The 19,434-nt window shown below is 43.3% G+C and overlaps 4 protein-coding genes across 5 annotated transcripts; 2 read left to right on the top strand and 2 right to left on the bottom strand.

Moving 5' to 3' along the window:
• Positions 1-83: 83 nt before the first annotated feature.
• On the bottom strand, positions 84-1,266 carry LOC118113138 (trypsin-3-like). Its single transcript, XM_035162546.2, has 5 exons — positions 1,227-1,266; positions 912-1,071; positions 557-810; positions 331-467; positions 84-233 (listed from the first exon to the last, which is right to left on the bottom strand). Exons 1-5 carry the CDS (start codon positions 1,264-1,266, stop codon positions 84-86), a joined length of 741 nt encoding a protein of 246 aa, XP_035018437.1.
• A 2,518-nt stretch (positions 1,267-3,784) lies between these two features.
• LOC118113136 (trypsin-3) lies at positions 3,785-5,294 on the bottom strand. Of its 2 annotated transcripts, XM_035162543.1 has the most exons (5): positions 4,958-5,004; positions 4,643-4,802; positions 4,305-4,558; positions 4,079-4,215; positions 3,785-3,981 (listed from the first exon to the last, which is right to left on the bottom strand). In XM_035162543.1, the coding sequence occupies exons 1-5, from the start codon at positions 4,995-4,997 to the stop codon at positions 3,832-3,834; spliced, it is 741 nt and encodes a 246-aa protein (XP_035018434.1). In that variant the 5' UTR covers positions 4,998-5,004; the 3' UTR covers positions 3,785-3,831. The 2 variants fall into 2 exon arrangements, with proteins under 2 accessions (XP_035018434.1, XP_035018433.1); XM_035162542.1 differs by having other exon boundaries at positions 4,643-5,294.
• A 3,696-nt stretch (positions 5,295-8,990) lies between these two features.
• On the top strand, positions 8,991-12,742 carry si:ch211-261d7.3 (PAX-interacting protein 1). Its single transcript, XM_035162524.2, has 4 exons — positions 8,991-9,114; positions 9,403-10,111; positions 10,448-10,873; positions 10,980-12,742. Exons 2-4 carry the CDS (start codon positions 9,856-9,858, stop codon positions 11,819-11,821), a joined length of 1,524 nt encoding a protein of 507 aa, XP_035018415.1. The 5' UTR covers positions 8,991-9,114; positions 9,403-9,855; the 3' UTR covers positions 11,822-12,742.
• Positions 12,743-12,849: 107 nt separating this feature from the next.
• Positions 12,850-18,907, top strand: zgc:66448 (uncharacterized protein LOC327401 homolog). Its single transcript, XM_035162515.1, has 2 exons — positions 12,850-13,463; positions 13,745-18,907. Exons 1-2 carry the CDS (start codon positions 13,067-13,069, stop codon positions 17,365-17,367), a joined length of 4,020 nt encoding a protein of 1,339 aa, XP_035018406.1. The 5' UTR covers positions 12,850-13,066; the 3' UTR covers positions 17,368-18,907.
• The last annotated feature ends 527 nt before the right edge of the window (positions 18,908-19,434 follow it).

Here is a 19,434-nt window from a genome sequence, read left to right as displayed (position 1 = left end):
TGTTCTCTCCAGAATCCAAGCAGATGAGTTTGAGTTTTTTTTTATTTATCAAAGGGATGAGCAAAAGTGACTATGAAGTGACTTTAGTTGGCGGACATGGTGCTGCGGATCCAGGCGTTGTAGTTGCAGACCCTGGTGTAGACTCCAGGCCTGTTCCTCTCTGCACAGCCGTAGCCCCAGGACACCACACCCTGCAGCTGACCGTCACACACCACGGGGCCACCAGAGTCTCCCTGATAGGACACAGACAGAGAACAAGACGTGAGCAGAGGTGTCCTCAGGTTTGATACGTCCACCTGAAGAAACAGTGAAGATGACTTTAGCTGGTACCTGGCAGGAGTCCTTGCCTCCCTCGAGGAATCCAGCACAGAACATGTTGGAGGTGATCTGTCCAGGGTAGGATTTCTTGCAGCTGCTGTCGCTCAGGATTGGGGCATCCATACACATCAGGAGGTCAGGGTAGTTGTCTGGAATAGAAAAGGCCAGTTTAAGTTAATACTCATATACCATCATGTACCTAAAACCTTTCCTGTTGTGTTTGCAGTGTTTCACTGACTTCCAGTGCCGCTCATGTTGCCCCATCCAGAGATCAGACAGCGGGTGCCAGCGCTGGCACAGGTGGAGGGCAGGGACACGGAGCCGACGTAGCTGTTCAGGGTGAGGGGCTTGATCAGCTTGATCAGCATGATGTCATTGTCCAGGTTGCGGCTGTTGTAACTGGGATGACGGATGACCACTTTAGAGCTGACGAACTGCTCGGTGCCCTCTCTGACAGCAATGTTGTGCTCACCAAAACGCAGCTGGAAGCGGCTGACAGAGAGGCACATGGGTAAAAAAGTGTAAGTCATGTGTTTGGAGAAACAGTTATTCCAGTTAAACAAGTGGTTTTGAATGTAATTGTCCACACTTACGGCTTGTAGCAGTGAGCAGCAGACACCACCCAGGTGCTGGAGATCAGGGAGCCTCCACAGAAGTGGTAGCCAGAGTTCATAGAGACCTGGTAGGGCAACGCGTTCTTTCTGCACTCGTAGCCTCCAACAATCTTGTCATCCTCATCAATGGGAGCAGCATCTGACAATAGAATAACAGAGTTCAGGTTTTCCACAACAGCAATTTTCAAAGAAATCTCACTGTGAAAACCCATCAGTCCCACCCTGTCACAAAGTGTCCAAACCCACTTTAAAGTGTAATTTAAAAGGTACGACTTGTTAAGTCTTCATACTCACGTGCCACAGCGAACAGAGCCAGAAGAATGAAAGCCTTCATGATGGAGTCAGTTTGAGCCTCTGTGTCAGCTCAGCTCCACTGCAGCAGCTTTTATACCCACTCTGTCCCTCTGATATCACATTGGCCAAGGACACATATTTCCATTTTTTTTTACTGTTATCTTCTTGAGTAACTTGTGTGAGAACACATCTGGAGGATGAGGGTCTACCTTTGACCTGGGCCCACAAATACCCTGACACATGCAAAAAACCTGAAGTACGGGAGACTCCATTCCATGTATATTTTAAGAAATATACCTCAGTTACACTATAACCTTCTGATTGGGTGATTCTCACTCTTTTGTTCTCAAAAGTATTTGACATTTTGAATTTGTTATTGCTTTGTGTTAATGCTAGACCAATTGTCAGGTGCAACATATGTCTCATATTATCATAGAAACATCAGTGTTCAAAGCCATGTTGTACTTTAATTATCTGTCTTATTTATTGATAAATAACATCGATACATGTCACCTCTGATCTTGGATTATTATGTACACAGAGAATATTTTATGACCTGTAGTTTACAGTCAGAAATGTATCCATGGTATTTATCATTACATGACACAGATAACTAAAGTACAACATGGCAGTGATAAACCTTGTGTCTTTGTGAAAAGAGACATGTGGTGCACTTGAGGATGATTTATAATCATCAGTGAGACAGATATAGATTCAAATTATAAAATATAAAAACTGAGGCCTAATTGCATTAAATCAATAATTTTCTAAAATGTGTCTGCCACTGTAAAGCTGCTCTCATGACAGTTCTCACCGTAAACTGCTGGTTCTTGATAATTAATGTGCACACAGAGAATCATCCAGAACCTGCAGTTTCCACTCAGAAATGTCATGACTGGGACTTTACAGTGGCAGATGCTTTTTTGAGAATTATTGTGGATTAGAAGCTAAAGGTTAAATTTACAAGAAGCATCTTTAAACAGATAACCCTAACTCTAAAACGGGGCGTGTCTTGGTGGTTGCAACTACAGTGGTATTTTTATGTGATCTTTTTTTTCTTGTATTAAAAATTGTGAAAACACAACACACACACACAATATACGAATAATAATAACTCCTTAAAGGAGACAATAAAGGGGGGAAACAAATACACACCCCACCCAGCCCATCCCCCAGACAGGATATCATTATAAAGGGTTTTTCAGGTTTATTGAGAGTGAGTACCAATCCTATATAACTGATTTCTTCACTCTGTGGGATCAAGCAATCAAAAACTCTGAGTGAACAATGTCCAGAGAGGGAGTTGGGATGTCGCCAACATTTGGCAACCAAGTTTTTTTTTTACTGATAGTTTTCGTTTTTTATTTTTAAAGTAAGGCCCAAATTTGAAAAGTCATTGAGAGTGAGTGTAACGGGCGAGCAGGGCAGCTTGATTTCAACCAGAGGTCAGAGACGACCGTCTTACAGAACCTGAAACTTCAGTGGCATTTGAGCTACGCACAAAATAAAGTAATGTTCATTTACACCCAAAAAAGCAAACCTCCCTCAATGACTTACTCAGGGTGTTCGATAAACACTGTAAATTGACAGAATACCAAAACAGAAATACTTTTTCAATTTACTCTAAAATAGATTTTATATGTTTTCGTCGAGGAACACAATTCCATTCGGTGATGTTCAGCTTTTTGAGCCTTAGATTGAATGTGTTTGTGTTATTTTGAATGACAAGATAATTTACTGAAGATGAACTAAATATTAAAGTATCAACAAATTTCTTTTTTTTAATTAATTATTTGATATTGATTGGCTCTACAGTAATAATTATACTGACATAATACACACTTTCCATAATTTGTTGACTGACCATTTTATTGTGCTGTAAATTTTCATTAGTTAAGATTAAAAAACAAAATGATTGCGGAGCCGTGAAATGAAACATGATAGAAAGCCTCTGACAGCCATGTCGATAGTATCCTAATCAATCATTTCAATAAGAATGTTGTTGGTATTTATATCATTGAAGTTAATTAATTTCATACATAAAAACAGAATGATCAATAATTGGGTATTGATCTGCCGATATAACAGACTTGGAGCCATTTGTCCTCAGGCATTAATATAGAGCTTTGTAGTAACTTCAGTTACTTTAGTGTTTTCCCATAAAAAGTCATTTTATGACCTAAATGATTTAATGTGTTGAAAATGTTCACGTGTTCTGAGCCTCCAGCAACAGAACCACAGTCATAAATGACAAACATATAGACTTTGACACAGACATCACAGGTGTTATTTGTACTGCAGAACTTTATAGGAACCCCACGTGGATATTTAATGAAAACATTCAACTGCAGAATCTTTAACTGCATCAAAATCTTATTTTATTTACACAAATGCAAACACTGGAAGTTATTTATGCTCAGTGACCTGTAGCTTTTTAAACATTCTGTACGTAATAATTCAAAAATCAGTTGAAAAGTCAAGCAAGTGTGTTTTTTATATATTTTTATTACACATAACTTCAGAATGTTTACACTGTGACTCTGGCTCTATTAGTCACATGTTATTATTAAAGCTTGTTTTCATCCATTGTAATGCAGGACTTTGTCTAGTTGGAGGACATGGTCCTGCGGATCCAGGCGTTGTAGTTGCAGACCCTGGTGTAGACTCCAGGCTTGTTCCTCTCGGCACAGCCGTAGCCCCAGGACACCACACCCTGCAGCTGACCGTTGCACACCAAGGGGCCACCAGAGTCTCCCTGATAGGACACAGACAGAGAACAAGACGTGAGCAGAGGTGTCCTCAGGTTTGATACGTCCACCTGAAGAAACAGTGAAGATGACTTTAGCTGGTACCTGGCAGGAGTCCTTGCCTCCCTCGAGGAATCCAGCACAGAACATGTTGGAGGTGATCTGTCCAGGGTAGGAGCTCCTGCAGCTGCTGTCGCTCAGGATGGGGGCATCCAGACACCTCAGGCGGTCAGGGTAGTTGCCTGGAATAGAAAAGGCCAGTATAAGTAAATACTCATATACCATCATGTACCTAAAACCTTTCCTGTTGTGTTTGCAGTGTTTCACTGACTTCCAGAGCCGCTCAAGTTGCCCCATCCAGAGATCAGACAGCGGGTGCCAGCGCTGGCACAGGTGGAGGGCACGGACACGGAGCCGACTTTGCTGTTCAGGGTGGCGGGCTTGCTCAGCTTGATCAGCATGATGTCATTGTCCAGGTTGCGGCTGTTGTAACTGGGATGACGGATGACCTGAGCAGAGTTGATGAACTGCTCGGTGCCCTCGTTGACAGCAATGTTGTGCTCACCAAGACGCAGCTGGACGCGGCTGACAGAGAGGCACATGGGTAAAAAAGTGTAAGTCATGTGTTTGGAGAAACAAGTGGTTTTGAATGTAATTGTCCACACTTACGACTTGTAGCAGTGAGCAGCAGACACCACCCAGGTGCTGGAGATCAGGGAGCCTCCACAGAAGTGGTAGCCAGAGTTCAGAGAGACCTGGTAGGGCAACGCATTCTTTCTGCACTCGTAGCCTCCAACAATCTTGTCATCCTCATCAATGGGAGCAGCATCTGACAATAGAATAACAGAGTTCAGGTTTTCCACAACAGCAATTTTCAAAGAAATCTCACTGTGAAAACCCATCAGTCCCACCCTGTCACAAAGTGGCCAAACCCACTTTAAAAGGTAATTTAAAAGGTACGACTTGTTAAGTCTTCATACTCACGTGCCACAGCGAACAGAGCCAGAAGAATGAAAGCCTTCATGATGGAGTCAGTTTGAGCCTCTGTGTCAGCTCAGCTCCACTGCAGCAGCTTTTATACCCACTCTGTCCCTCTGATATCACATTGGCCAAGGACACATATTTCCATTTTTACCAACCTGTGTGAAAACACATCTGGAGGACGAGCGCCAGCATATTGACATTGTGTGCTTTAGTCCCACCGCCAGTCACATACACTCTGTTAACAGTGAATTAAAAAGAACCAATAGCTTTTTTTAAGTGTTTAAAGGAAATCATGCTAATTTTGACTCTGCCCTTCAAATGTTTATTTTGCAGTAGATTGAACTACATTGGTTCATCTCATATCAACATGCATGAGATTCCACAATGTGGAGGAAAACCCTGACTTCCATCTTGAAATTAAAGGTATTTATTAGTTTTAAGGTATTTATCCGTTTTAAGGTGTTTATCAGTTTTAAGGCATTTATCAGTTCTAAGTCATTTATCAGTTGTAAGGTGTTGATCATTTTTTATGTGTTTATCAGTTTTAATGTGTTTATCAGTTTTAAGGTATTCATCAGAGTGTTTCTCGTGCTTTGACAGAAACCAACTCTGTCCAAAAACCATAAAACAGTGACTTAAAACAACATATGCTCCAACTGCTTTTTGAAACACATTCTAACTTGCAAATGTACAAAAATCTCCTCTCTCCCACATCATTACTAAATATATCAATACTGTAGGTGTGATTAATTTAGTTCCATATTTTATGTAGGAACACTATTTGCCTTAAGATATGTTTTGTGGATTTTTTGTAATGTTTCCTGTTTTTAATCATTAGATGTATCCTAAAGTAAAGTCTTTAATAGTATCCTCCTCAGTCACATTAGTGAACTGAAGCACACACGTATGTACACTACCGTTCAAAGGTTTGGGGTCACCCAGACAATTTCGTGTTTTCCATGAAAACTCACACTTTTATTTATCAAATGAGTTGCAAAATGAATAGAAAATATAGTCAAGACATTGACAAGGTTAGAAAAAATGATTTTTATTTGAAATATTAATTTTGTTCTTCAAACTTTGCTTTCGTCAAAGAATGCTCCATTTGCAGCAATTACAGCATTGCAGACCTTTGGCATTCTAGCTGTTAATTTGTTGAGGTAATCTGTAGAAATTTCACCCCACGCTTCCTGAAGCACCTCCCACAAGTTGGATTGGCTTGATGGGCACTTCTTGCGTACCATACGGTCAAGCTGCTCCCACAACAGCTCAATGGGGTTGAGATCTGGTGAATGCGCTGGCCACTCCATTACAGACAGCATACCAGCTGCCTGCTTCTTCCCTAAATAGTTCTTGCATAATTTGGAGGTGTGCTTTGGGTCATTGTCCTGTTGTAGGAGGAAATTGGCTCCAATCAAGCGCTGTCCACAGGGTATGGCATGGCGTTGCAAAATGGAGTGATAGCCTTCCTTATTTAAAATCCTTTTACCTTGTACAAATCTCCCACTTTACCAGCACCAAAGCAGCCCCAGACCATCACATTACCTCCACCATGCTTGACAGATGGCGTCAGGCACTCTTCCAGCATCTTTTCACCTGTTCTCGTCTCACAAATGTTCTTCTGTGTGATCCAAACACCTCAAACTTTGATTCGTCTGTCCATAACACTTTTTCCAATCTTCCTCTGTCCAATGTCTGTGTTCTTTTGCCCATATCAAGCTTTTTTTTTATTGGCCAGTCTCAGATATGGCTTTTTCTTGCCACTCTGCCTAGAAGGCCAGCATCCGGAGTCGCCTCTTCACTGTAGACGTTGACACTGGCGTTTTGCGGGTACCATTTAAAGAAGCTGCCAGTTGAGGACCTGTGAGGCGTCTATTTCTCAAACTAGAGACTCTAATATACTTGTCTTCTTGCTGAGTTGTGCACCGGGGCCTCCCACTTCTCTTTCTACTCTGGTTAGAGCCCGTTTGTGCTGTTCTCTGAAGGGAGTAGTACACACCGTTGTAGGAAATTTTCAGTTTCTTTGCAATTTCTCGCATGGAATAGCCTTAATTTCTAAGAACAAGAATAGACTGGCGAGTTTCACATGAAAGTTCTCTTTTTCTGGCCATTTTGAGAGTATAATCGAACCCACAAATGTGATGCTCCAGATACTCAACTAGCTCAAAGGAAGGCCAGTTTTATAGCTTCTCTCACCAGCAAAACAGTTTTCAGCTGTGCTAACATAATTGCACAAGGGTTTTCAAGGGTTTTCTAATCATCCATTAGTCTTCGAAGGCGATTAGCAAACACAATGTACCATTAGAACACTGGAGTGATAGTTGCTGGAAATGGGCCTCTATACACCTATGTAGATATTTCATTAAAAACCAGACGTTTCCACCTAGAATAGTCATTTACCACATTAACAATGTATAGAGTGTATTTCTGATTAATTTAATGTTATCTTCATTGAAAAAAACAGTGCTTTTCTTTGAAAAATAAGGAAATTTCTAAGTGACCCCAAACTTTTGAACGGTAGTGTATCTCTAGGCAAAATTCGTTGTAAATATCCAAAGTATGATGAACAGTATTTATATCTTTTATATCCAACGTGACTGAGATCTCCTAAATTGTAAAGTGTATATTTTTTCTGATTTGAGCAACATGCAGTCAGTTTTTTACCTTTATTTATAAATGAAGGATTCTTCAATAATCATTCACTTAAAATCCCTCCAATGCCATAATTGTTTTTGTGGAATCCATAAATGTTTATTTGTCAAATACTGAACACTGCCTTTTCAACCTGTTATCTGTGGATGTGCAGAAACATATAAGTTAACCAGAGTCTCCCTGATAGGACACAGACAGAGGTGTCCTCAGGTTTGATGCGTCCACCTGAAGAAACAGTGAAGATGACTTTTTAATCTTGTCATCCTCATCAATGGGAGCAGCAACTTCAATACAAACAGAGAGTTCTTAACAATTTTAAGAACTCAAACTTACTCTTGTTTAAGAGCAACAAATTAACAAAATATGCTCGAACTTACAAGCTGCAGCAAACAGGGCCAGGACTATGAAGTACTTCATGATTATATTATGCAACAGGAGGAGATGCAGAGTGTGAATATACAGCACTCCTCAGCTTTTTTTCCTGACTATCTCTCAAGGATTTTTCCATGCACTGAGCGCTGGGAAACAGCAGTCTGGTGTACACATGTGTTGTGTACACTTACCTTTACATAACTACCTGTGCATTAAATACTGAAGAGAGATACTGAGGAGGAGACGCAGACAAAAATAATATGTTGTGTTCAAGTGTATATTTGCAGTGGTATTAGACTTTAACAAGTATTTACTTCTAAGGACAATGTGCCACAATGAATATTTAGCCTTTAACCTACTGCTTTTTAGATTATTGTTGTCGCAAACTCAATAAAATCTTAATCTTGGGTGCATTCCTGATCATTTCTGATAGTTTCTGAAAGATGTTATGTAAAATGATGGGGATTATAAAGGGAAATTGACACAAAATACTGAGACAGATATTTGTTAATGCATCATTAATAGACTTTATTGTAAATTCTCCATATTCAGCTGATCTGCTTTGACTCTCTAGGTGTAACTGGAATGAGCTTATCTGAGGTGAACAGGTGAACAGTGTTAGTCAGATCCTTTCTTTGAGTTTACAGCTCCATATCTTTTTCTTCTTTATTGATGTACAGATTTACAACGACAAATGGCAGTTAAATCGTGTCTCCTTTAGGCCCTACACAGACCAGAGCACATAATGTAGACAGTTATATAACAATAAATAAAATGAATAATAGTTAAGGGGCTTTTAATAATTCTAAGGCATCAATAAAGTTGTTTTCTTCTCCATGTACATCAGGGATTTGTACAACAATAAAGTGTCTTTTAAGAAACACTGTAAATAGAGGCTGTGTTTTCATACATTCAAACTTATAGATGAAAACAAACCGCTTCATTTCAGAACACAAACACACATGAAGTCCATTTGTTCAACATGTCCGACCTTTTGATTGGGCCCGAGCGTAGCCCCCTCGGTGACGTCATCGGAAAGCGCCGGTGGTGGGTTTGTGTATCGGCTGCTGGGCGAACAGCTGCTCCGCCTGTGTTTTGCTGTTGTTTTGCCGCCCATGTGCTGTTATCACGAGGTAAGAGACACACAGCAGTGTCCGCTTTCTCTTCGTCTGCGCACAGCTGACGCTGACACCTCACATAGAGCCGCCGCTTCATCCGAGGCTAACAGCTAACAGCTAGCTCCATTGCAAGATCAGCACCTAATGTATGCGGAATGCGCAGCCGTTGCGGACGTGGTGCAGACGAAAATGCGCATCGATGCGACAGAATAGAGAAGCCGGCGTCGCCGAGAAATGCGAACGCGGCTGTGTGACAATGCGACGCGGTTGTAAGCAGTGTTATGTTTTGTTGTTGCATTTCAGCTCTGGAGGCGATGCTCTGCCTGGATGATGCTTCTCACTGTAGAACAGCTGCACGGTGAGATGTAGCTCGCCAGCCCGCTCCAGGTGCTTTTAAAACTCGGTGTGCAGATGTTTTCAGTTGCACATCAGCATACATGAAGATGACTGAAATGGATTAAAGTGGCTGCAGCTTGCCAGAGGACTCACTGCTCCAGTCATACACTACATGACTGAACCTCCCTCTGAGCTGCAGCCATGAATTGATTCACATGAAGAAAAGTTAAAAAAAAAACATTAACAGATACTTTGCTCATCATAGGCAGTCACAGCCCATAACAGTTTGATGCTGTTCACTGTAGAGTCATGTCTCCAGCAGCAGGCTCAGTTAGACCTTGAACTCGTGTGGATGGGGAGGCAGCTGTCCCAATCAGAATTGGCCCACCAGTCAGTTCTGCTGTAAATCAGGTCTGACCCATGACTGAGTACTACGAGGAGGGGGGGCTGCTGTACGAGCAATCACCTCCCATGCACATCAAAGTGGAGTCTCCAGAGGGACCCTTTGGAGGGGGAGGCTCAGAAAACGGCTTCCCCAGGGAGGATGACGACTCGGAGGGCAGCTGTGACCAGAGCACTGGATTACCTGGGGGGCTCCCGTTCAACGTGGTAGTGGTGCATCCGAACATCATGGCACCTGGCATGTCCTCAGACGACCTCTTGTCCATCGAGCAAAGTAAGCCTGAATTGGATTCAGAATATTATGGGAAACCAGCATCAGCTATTTACCATGTTTATTTGTGGATGTGGATCCAAATGAGAATAGTGTATATAATATATACACTTTATTTAATGACAACAGAGGTGTACAGAAGACCCACTATAATCCCTCAAGGAAGACTATAAGATAAATACATTTTTTCTTAGTGGTCCATGGCAGGCAAAATGTTAGGCTCAGCACAGTTAAAAAAATAAAACTCAGAAGTTAATTTCTCTTCCACACATGGTATATTTAGCCTCACTTTGTATTTTCCTCTCCCTTTGGGCTGTCATCTTACCCATCTCTCTACAGACAGGGCTATGTCAGCTGCACTGGCTGCTGGTGGCTCTGGGAAAAGAAAGAGTCGTTTCAGTGGAGCGGAGCTGGAGGTGTTGGTGTCAGAAGTCACTCGGTGTGAGGGAGAGCTCTTTGGTCCTGCGGGGAGGCTCCGGCGGCGGGAGCGAGAGCGCATCTGGGCAGGAATCCTGGAGAGAGTCAATGCTGTATCCAGAGTCCCGCGCACTCTCCGTGAGGTGAAGAAGCGCTGGGATGACTTAAAGAGGCGGAATGGCGGCAGGCTGGCAGATGCCAGGCACCGAACCTGTTACTTGCCATCCAGCAGAGGGGCCTCAATGCTTGGACGTCCTTCGCAGCAAAGCTCCAGACTTCAGCAAGCCAGACAAAAGCAAAACACCCGACCAAAGCCCAGTTTCCCATGTTTCCCTGACTCAGATACAGGTAAAAATAAGTTTTCTAATTACTCAACTGAATGGCTTTGTAGAGTCTATCCATGCAACTAATATCCACTGTGCTTCTGTCCAATTAAATGTTTGTTTTTTTTCAGGTGTAGGAATGGAAGGATCAGAGAGAGATGGTTTAGAAAAAGACGAGGACAATCAAGAACGTGAGAGAGACATGGGAGAACCTGAATGTGAATCAGTAGAGAACAGCATGGAGGACAAATTGGGATTAGGACTGGGTCTAGGAATTGGGCCACCCCCTCCATCCGAACGATGGCTGCCTCCTTCCCCGCTCTACAGTGCTCCTTTCCTCAATGGCAGCCCTCAACCCAGTAGTCCTCAGCCATCGCTTGGAGCCCAGCAGGGTCCTCTTGAAGCCCCTCCACGCACCTCCTGGCTGGAAGATGAGCTGCGAGGTTTAGGGGAAGCAGCAATACAACTGGGAAACAGGGTTGAAAAGAGTCTGCAGGATTTTGGGGAAGGTTTCAGACAGGACATGAGGACACTTGTTGCTTCACAAGAGGCATTAACAGTGAGCCTACAACAAAACAATGTCCTCTTACAAAGGCTGCTAGGAGTGCTTGAGGCCCAGCAACAACCACAGCAACATCGGGTACAACAAGTGCATCAATCACAAACATCGCAACAGCACTTACAGGCACAGCCAGCTCTGCAGCAGCTGGAACCTATAGAACCACAACAGAAGCAGCGTATTGAAACACCACAGCAGTCCCATGTACAACAACAGCCACAAACACAAATACAGCAGCAACCGCAGGTCACCCAGCATCCAAATAATCAGTCAGCGTTAGCGGTGGCACCTGCTCCATCGTCCCCTGACATACGTGGCACTTTTCCTTCTGATCCACCCACAAACACAAACGGTAGTGTGCAGAGGCCGCGGCGAGGCAGAGCTGTCGATCACAGACGCAGAAGACGACGTTGAGAACAAAGTACTTAAAAACTCAAAGTGCACATTAAGCTTATTTGGAATTTCAAAATGTGACAAGAAAATATGCTCTTTTTCTACTGACAGTATTTCTGTAAAAATGAACTGAGTTGTTTGGAGTTTTACTGCCTGCTCCAAACCAGTGATTCATCTTGCACTTACGTTTTGTCTTTGAAGGACTAAAACTGAAAAGAAATTTACATATGAGATAATGGTATGGCCTTAACATTATCTTGGTTCCTCTTACATATGAACATGTGCTGAAAGACTTCTGTGGAGTGACAGCCTCACTCATGACTTTCAATATTCTGACAACATAATGTAGGTGCTGTTTAATATGCATGTCCCTGTACATGATTTGCAGAAGTGCTGCAAAGCTCATGATGCTCTTACTGGTTCAGTACTGTCTCAACTCTCCTGATACACTAACTGCATTGTCATAAAGTACTTATAATCTGCAGTTGTTACCATACATTGTAGTTATACAGCTGTTGTAATGACCTGATAATGTATGCTTGTGCTTTTTTAACAGTTTCATGATACATACTTTTCCAGCTTTGGCTGGACAATAAAGTTAGAATGTGTTCTGTTCAGTGCGTTTTGAGACACAAATGCTACATTAAAAAAATGACAGATTGGCTGATAAGAAAGACAAAATCCATCAGACATCAAACCTCCTAGTAGGCTTCAGACTAACCTTCATATGTTTCTAGTGGACTTTAAAAGCATACACATGTATGTAGGGGCTATTTATTATTATAATCTTGCATGCAGTATGATGGATGTTTCTAGATTGTTGCTAACAGCATATGGCCATCTACATAGTTTTGCACAAGCTATATTTTGTAGATAGCCAATGTTCTGATGAAATGTAACTCAAATTTAATAAAAGTCAGAAACTGACTGCAAGTAAATCAACACCTGACTTGTGGATTTGTCATTGATCAAGTAAAACAAGTTAAAGTATTGTTAGTGGTTGGGCTGAAAAGTTTATGTATGTTTGATTCATTAAGTGGTGAGGAAGGTGTTTGGTGTGTTAAACAACAAAATCACAGCAGGAGCAGAAAAGGAAATAATCACTTTATGTGTCCAATTATATTTTCTGAAATAATGAACCGCAGCCAACTGTCAGTAGAGACCGTCTTATTTTGAAAGTCTCGACCGGAAGTCTGCTTCCTTGTTCGGCTGGTTAGCATCTAGCATGATCTGTGTGCTCTGGACGAGGGGGTGCATGGGTGAAACATGGCCGCCGCAGACCCGTCGGAGTCTCCCATACGACAGAAATACCCTGCGGAGGATGTGGAGACTTGTGCGGAGAGGAGCGAGGCGGCGGAGCGCGGACGCAGCCTGAAGCTGAAAGACGAACCCACACGGAGCGAAAGCACCGAGAGCCGCGACGATGAGCGGAGAGTCGGTGCGGGCGAGGACAGCGGCGGTGTCGCCAGCCATTCTGAGGTTAGTGTCGAGTCCGGTGCTGGAGCAGACAAAACGACATGTAATTCACCGGAGGACCAGAAGACGGCCGGAAAAATGGCCGAGGTGACGGGGAGCAAGCAGCGGGATTTCGACTGGTCGGAAGCCGAAGACGGCGAGGAGGAGGAGGAGGCGAAATCACACAAGGAGGGAAATGAAAAGAGTGGTATGCTAACGTTGATAATGTATTTTACTATTAGCTTTAGCTTTCCGGCTAACCTGGGATGTAGCCCCCACTAAAGGTTCATTACACCCTGTCTACTCTGCTAACGTTACTTACCATAACAAACCCAAGCTAGCACTAGCATCCTGCAGTGTTATCTGTACTTACGGGGGATACATGTGTTAGCTGCACGCACTTTGTTTTGTTATCAACATTGAGATTGATGCATATGTTTGTTTGTTATTAGTTATTACTATTAAGATGGTTTTTTTTCCCTCTTCCAGACCCCAGTAATGTTACAGAAAGGGCTGATAAGGTGCAGCAGGATGCACATGTTGGTACTGTAGCCGCTGATCCGAAGGAGGTGCCTGAGGAGGAGAACCCACAGAGGAGCACAGAGATGGTGCCTGAGGAGCAGAGGAGCACAGAGAAGGTTCCTGAGGAGCAGAACTCACAGAAGAGCACAGAGAAGGAAATGCCTGTGGTGCAGAACTCTGAGAGGAGCACAGAGAAGGAAGTTCCTGAGGAGAAGTTAGGAGACGCAGACGGGACGGAGGACGCGGTTGAAGACGAGGAGGAGGCAGACCGAGGGGAGGACGCTGATCTGGCAGCCAAGCAGAAAAAGTGCCGTCTGGTGTGTAAGGAGTGCGGCATGAGGTTTAACCGCCGCGAGACTTTCAACCTTCACCGCCACTTTCATGCGCACGAGGACGAGCTCACGCCCCTCACCTGTAAAGAATGCGGCCTTACCTTTCAGCACCGCAGCAGCCTCATCAAACACAGAAATGAACATAAAGAGAAGGAGGAGGAACTTGTTACTCCAAAGAAGGAGGTGCAAACGAAGGAGGAGGGTAGTGTTCAATGTGCAGAATGTCGAAGGATCTTCTCCACAGTGGATAAGCTGAGGGACCACAGCTGCAGCAATACAGTCGAAAAGCCTTACCACTGCCCCCTGTGCCGCCAAGATTTCCAGTTTAGGATGTCTATCACAAAGCACATGAAGACCCACTCCCAGGAGAGCATGTTTACGTGCCAAGAGTGCAATAAGACCTTTCCAAACACCACCGACCTGCGCTATCATCAGCGATGTCACACCGCCCTCAAGCCCTATGAATGCCCAGAGTGCGGCTTGGTTTTCAAACACTACTCTGTCATGGAAGACCACCGTCGCAAGCACACAGACAGCACACGCTCTCACCTGTGCACCATCTGCGGCAAGACCTTCAAGTATAGCAGCCTCCTCCATCAGCATCAGTATCTTCACACGGGCCAGAAGCCCTTCCGCTGCCCTGAATGTGGTAAAAAATTTGCCTTCGCCCAGAACATGAAGGCACACTGCCGCCAGCATAGACTAAGTGAAACCAACTCCCCCATTGAGCAGCCCTGCAAGCCGACGCCAGTACAGGAGGAACTAAAGGGGCTAGGAAAAGAGAATTCACACCAAAGTGAGGAAACAAAACGCACATTCAGATGCCCTCTTTGTTCGCAGACCTACAGCTCACCAGCTAACCTGAGAGCCCACATGCTCATTCACGAGGCCGAGTATGAAACGCTGGACAGAATACCCAAACCCCCAAAGGACATTAACAAGCACTGGGAAACAGGACACGCGTGTCCACACTGCCCGTGTGTTTATCGTGATGAATCCAGTTTAAAGATACACCTGTTAAGTGTCCACAAATTGGTAGCATATTTAGAAAAGGTGGCAGCACCATCTAAAAATCAATTGAATCTGCAAAGTAGTGATAATGTGCAGGAAAAATGGAGAAGCGATGGCATAGGTATTAAGACACACAAATGTTCTGAGTGTGGAAAAACGTTCCGCCATCGCTCAGTGTTAGAACTGCATATGCGCATACATTCCAAGGACAAGCCTTACCAGTGCAAAGTATGTGGCAAAGGCTTTAGATTCAGTAGCTACTTGCAGCAGCATGTTATCATTCATACTGGCCAAAAGCCATACAAATGCCCCGACTGTGGGAAGGACTTTGCCTTCCTGCAGAACATGAGAACCCATCAAAAGCTGCATCAGGAGAAACCATTCCGCTGCACCAGCTGCCGCAAAGGCTACAGCAACGAGTCCCAGCTGCAGCAGCATATGCTGTCGCACAATGGTGACAAACCTCACAAGTGTCACCTGTGTGATAAGAGCTTTGGGTTGGCCTATCTGCTCCGTGATCACATGAACACACACACAGGAGAGAGACCTCATCGCTGCGATGAGTGTCACAAAACCTTCTCCTGGTTTAGTAGCCTGCTAGTTCACCAGAAAATTCACACTCGCAAGCGCCAAGGTTTCAGCCAGTATAATTCTCTCGCGATTAGTGCTAGGATGAGAGGAAGGGGTAACAGGGGGAGGAGAGGGGGGAGGCTCATGTTGGGCTGGTCCAGACCGTTAGGGGGCTCAGGGATGCTTAATTCTCTGCCAACTCAATTTCCAGTTTCTGCACTAAGTGACCCTGAGTTGCACAGAAGGGCAGTGCAGCCACAGTCTTCCATGGTCTTGTCGCACATGGATTTACAAAGCAGGCAGATGAAGGAGCCGTGGATGTCCGAGCTGCAATCTCAGCCGGTGCAGTGGAAGGTGGACGGTGGAGAAGTCATGCCTGTCCCATCGTCACAGCAGCAACACGCAGCTCCACGGCAAGCGCAGTTTGATAGTCCGCTGCAGGCAGGTCTGCAGCAGCACCATCAGAGGAGTCCATGCTGGGCAGACAGCCCTCTGATAACTCAGCCAGGCCCTGCATCGGCTCAGAGCTTAGAGTCGTCACACATGAAAGAGAGCACAGCTTCTTTTGTCAGCTCCCACCTGGCATCTGTGCCAAAAAAATCCAGTCCATTAGCAGTGAGTGAGATGGAGCAGCACAGGCAGCCCATGCCTATTACATGGAGCATGGCACCCATGTCCACAGTGGTAGCTTCCACAAGCTCCCTGCAACATGATTTTTCTATTCCCTCCTTCATCGATGGGGCGGCTCTGTGGAGCATCAGACCCTCTGCAAATTCACAAAGCATTCCAAATAAGCTTGGTCAAGAGCTAATTTGGAGAGCAACACAAAAAGAGCCTTCCACACCTCCTAAAAAAGAGGACAATAGAGTGTGGGATATGAGTAATCTTCAAGTAATACCGTCGACTGTTAGCCAGCCGGAGAAGCCGTGGGCCTCGGGCTTAGCAGGTGCATCAGCTCAAAAAGACCAAAGCAGTGCGGTGCCAATTTCGACTCCTGTTTCTCTTGCAGTAGGTAGCACCTTGTGGGACATAAAAACAGCACCAGGAATTCCAAAGACTATAAATTCCACTGAGAAATTAGTAAATCAAGATTTTCAGCTGCAGCAGAAGCAGGTGTCATCTGGCTGGACCAATTTACAAAGTCAGACAGCGACACAGAAGCTTCCCATCTCCATTCAATACGATCCACATCGTTTTGGCCAGGGGATAGGGACTTCAATATGGGGCTTCCAAAGTAATCCTGTGGGTCCCCAAACGCTGATCACTGGGCAACTCAAACCAGGGAATGGACCAGAGCTACAGCAACAACCAATTGTAACAGGCACTCAAATAATCATTAATCAGCCCTCGCCTTTTTTCTCCCAGTCACTTGCTCCCCTCCCTCCTCTTGCTTTGCCTGGCACCCACCCTCTTCACTCTATCGCAGTTGGTGCACTTCCAAGACCTCCACACCCAAATATTTTTTTCGCACCACAGGCAATTATGAGCGAGAGGCCCCACATGCCACAGACCCTGCCCCTACCTCAACTCACCCCTCGGACAGAACCTCACAAACTCGGGACCCGTTTGCCTTTTGCCCCAGAACGACTTCTCCAGTGCATGATATGTGGGTGCTCTCTCCCTCGAGAGCTGGATCTACAAATGCATTACTTGCAACATGCACAAGGAGAGATTTGAAATTTTTACATTAGCAAGACTTGGTTAGGTTTTTTTATATATAAGTATATATATATATCTATATAATTTTTAATCAATGGAACCTCATTTATTTGACCCTCAGTTGTGCCATATTACAAGTAAGTGGATGGGCATTAGAGACTAAAACATAATGATATCGTCCGCACATTTGATGCACCTTTTTATAGTGGTTCAGCTTCACATTAGGCTGTTTGAAACAGAGGGTGTATACACGTGTCATTAAATCAGTTTCCGCTTATTTTTTTCCTTTTTCTTAATTGTATTTAAGTTATTCAAATATTTCCATGATTTGAATAACTTCTGAGCGGTGGAGATGAATGAGGTTCTGTGATCTACATTTCATTCATTGCCAATGACAGTTAGATTTAGATAATATTAGTACTTTTTTATAGTTCCGCTCATATGTCCTGAACCATTTGAACTGTGTTCCTTCATGTACAGTTTACTGTGTGCCTTTTATGAGTACAGTCTGCATGTCTGCTGTCTTGGTATTCTAGGCCTAGTTTGTGCTTAAGGTAGACTCAACAATGTGACCTCACTCCCAAAACACAGAGCAACATCTTTGAAGATACTGCAAAGAAACTCAAGTTTTTGCTCTTGGGGCGGAGCTGTGCCGGGGCAGTGGGAGTTGTTGTGCTCACATGTGTCAGAATATACAACGAAAAGCTGACTACACAGTATAATCCTGAGAGGAAGCACTTGTATTCACAGGGCCGTTGACTGGGTCCAAGTATGTTGTAAGTAAAGTTCTCATTGTGATAATTTGGTCAGAGAAAAAGTGTCTCAAAAAAACTCAATTGTGATGGTTACACTTAAGGTCATTTCACAGTGAGCATTTCCTGTAAATTAAAGTTTAAATATTAAGAGTAATTATTGCAAAGAGGGAGAAACAGCTGTCAGTTCACAATTGTTTCAATGGTGAATTCCGTAATAAATTAGATTTGGATTTATGTGATGTTTTGTCATTAATAATTTTTTACAGTGGCAAGACAAACACCAAATTAATGATCTGAAATGTATGTTTTGCTGTAATCGATTCAAAGTCCACTATTTTTTTGGCAATTCATCATCACTGAAACGTGATAATTGGATTTTACACTGATGCTGGTTGACAGTGTTTAGCACCTTACAAGAGTTACTATTTCAAATTGGAATGTAAAAAACATTTAAATCCACTCGAGTACAATTCAATGTATTATTTGTGAATACTGAATGATTTCATTACACACCCGTAGATTTAGATCAGTACAGTACAGTATCCCATCTCCATTATCAAACTGGGTATTTGAGTAGCTCTGGTTGCACTATAAGTGACTGAAAATCTTCATTACTACTGTAAAATAAACACAAGGTCCATTTGTTAAAAAAAAAAAGAACTGTTTCTGTGCGTTTTCACATTCAGCGTCTTAACATATAAAACATGTGCCCTTCTACCTCTATCCACTGTTTTGGCATGGAAAGAAATAGAAATTTCCCATGATGTCTACATATAAAATAAAACTTGCCTTTGATATTATAATTTTGTGTTGAGCAGTACTTGTTAATGAAATCTGAAACATGGTTTAACATTTATAAAATATAAATCAATCATTCAGGCTGACAAACTTTGGAAGGTGTTCATATACTGAGGGATTTGATTTCTGAGATGATTGTATTTAATTAACAGGTTTTTGGCCATGTTGTTGCAGTGTTCTGTGCATCGCCTATTGTAGGATTTAAGGAGGTTCTCACAAAATTGTTGTGTATTAGTGAGCCATTGTCAGGGGCTCCCTCTCAGCTCGGGTCTCCAGGTAATTACCTGCTTTTACCTTCCCTGTTGCAGTAGATTTAGATTTATTCTTTATTTGAAAAAAAGGACTGTACATTAATCAACATTCATACAAATATAAATGCACCTGAATAAGCTGAAAGACTAATTTTCATCGACATTCCCTTTGTCAGATGGTAATAGGCATCCTGCAGTGATTCAAAAATAAATAGATAGAGAATTAATAAAACAAAATAGTAATAGTTTAAAGGCATACGTACATCATTCTGAGTATTGTA

Source organism: Hippoglossus stenolepis, chromosome 8, assembly GCF_022539355.2.
Source record: "Hippoglossus stenolepis isolate QCI-W04-F060 chromosome 8, HSTE1.2, whole genome shotgun sequence".
NCBI lineage: Eukaryota > Metazoa > Chordata > Actinopteri > Pleuronectiformes > Pleuronectidae > Hippoglossus > Hippoglossus stenolepis.
The sequence above is the reverse complement of the archived record's forward strand: the minus strand, read 5'-3'. Positions and strand labels throughout refer to the sequence as shown.

What these genes read in the sequence shown, in the direction of transcription:
- LOC118113138 (XM_035162546.2), bottom strand. Translation starts at nt 1,266, where the DNA reads ATGAAGGCTTTCATTCTTCTGGCTCTGTTCGCTGTGGCAC. An exon ending in GGCTCTGTTCGCTGTGGCAC is followed by an intron (nt 1,072 to 1,226) that starts GTGAGTATGAAG and finishes TTCTATTGTCAG; the next exon opens with ATGCTGCTCCCATTGATGAG. An exon ending in CAACATGAGCGGCACTGGAA is followed by an intron (nt 468 to 556) that starts GTCAGTGAAACA and finishes TTTCTATTCCAG; the next exon opens with ACAACTACCCTGACCTCCTG.
- LOC118113136 (XM_035162542.1), bottom strand. Translation starts at nt 4,875, where the DNA reads ATGGGTTTTCACAGTGAGATTTCTTTGAAAATTGCTGTTGTGGAAAAC. An exon ending in CAACTTGAGCGGCTCTGGAA is followed by an intron (nt 4,216 to 4,304) that starts GTCAGTGAAACA and finishes TTTCTATTCCAG; the next exon opens with GCAACTACCCTGACCGCCTG. An exon ending in GAGGCAAGGACTCCTGCCAG is followed by an intron (nt 3,982 to 4,078) that starts GTACCAGCTAAA and finishes GTGTCCTATCAG; the next exon opens with GGAGACTCTGGTGGCCCCTT.
- si:ch211-261d7.3 (XM_035162524.2), top strand. Translation starts at nt 9,856, where the DNA reads ATGACTGAGTACTACGAGGAGGGGGGGCTGCTGTACGAGCAATCACCT. An exon ending in CCTCTTGTCCATCGAGCAAA is followed by an intron (nt 10,112 to 10,447) that starts GTAAGCCTGAAT and finishes ATCTCTCTACAG; the next exon opens with ACAGGGCTATGTCAGCTGCA. An exon ending in TTTCCCTGACTCAGATACAG is followed by an intron (nt 10,874 to 10,979) that starts GTAAAAATAAGT and finishes GTTTTTTTTCAG; the next exon opens with GTGTAGGAATGGAAGGATCA.
- zgc:66448 (XM_035162515.1), top strand. Translation starts at nt 13,067, where the DNA reads ATGGCCGCCGCAGACCCGTCGGAGTCTCCCATACGACAGAAATACCCT. An exon ending in GGAGGGAAATGAAAAGAGTG is followed by an intron (nt 13,464 to 13,744) that starts GTATGCTAACGT and finishes TCCCTCTTCCAG; the next exon opens with ACCCCAGTAATGTTACAGAA.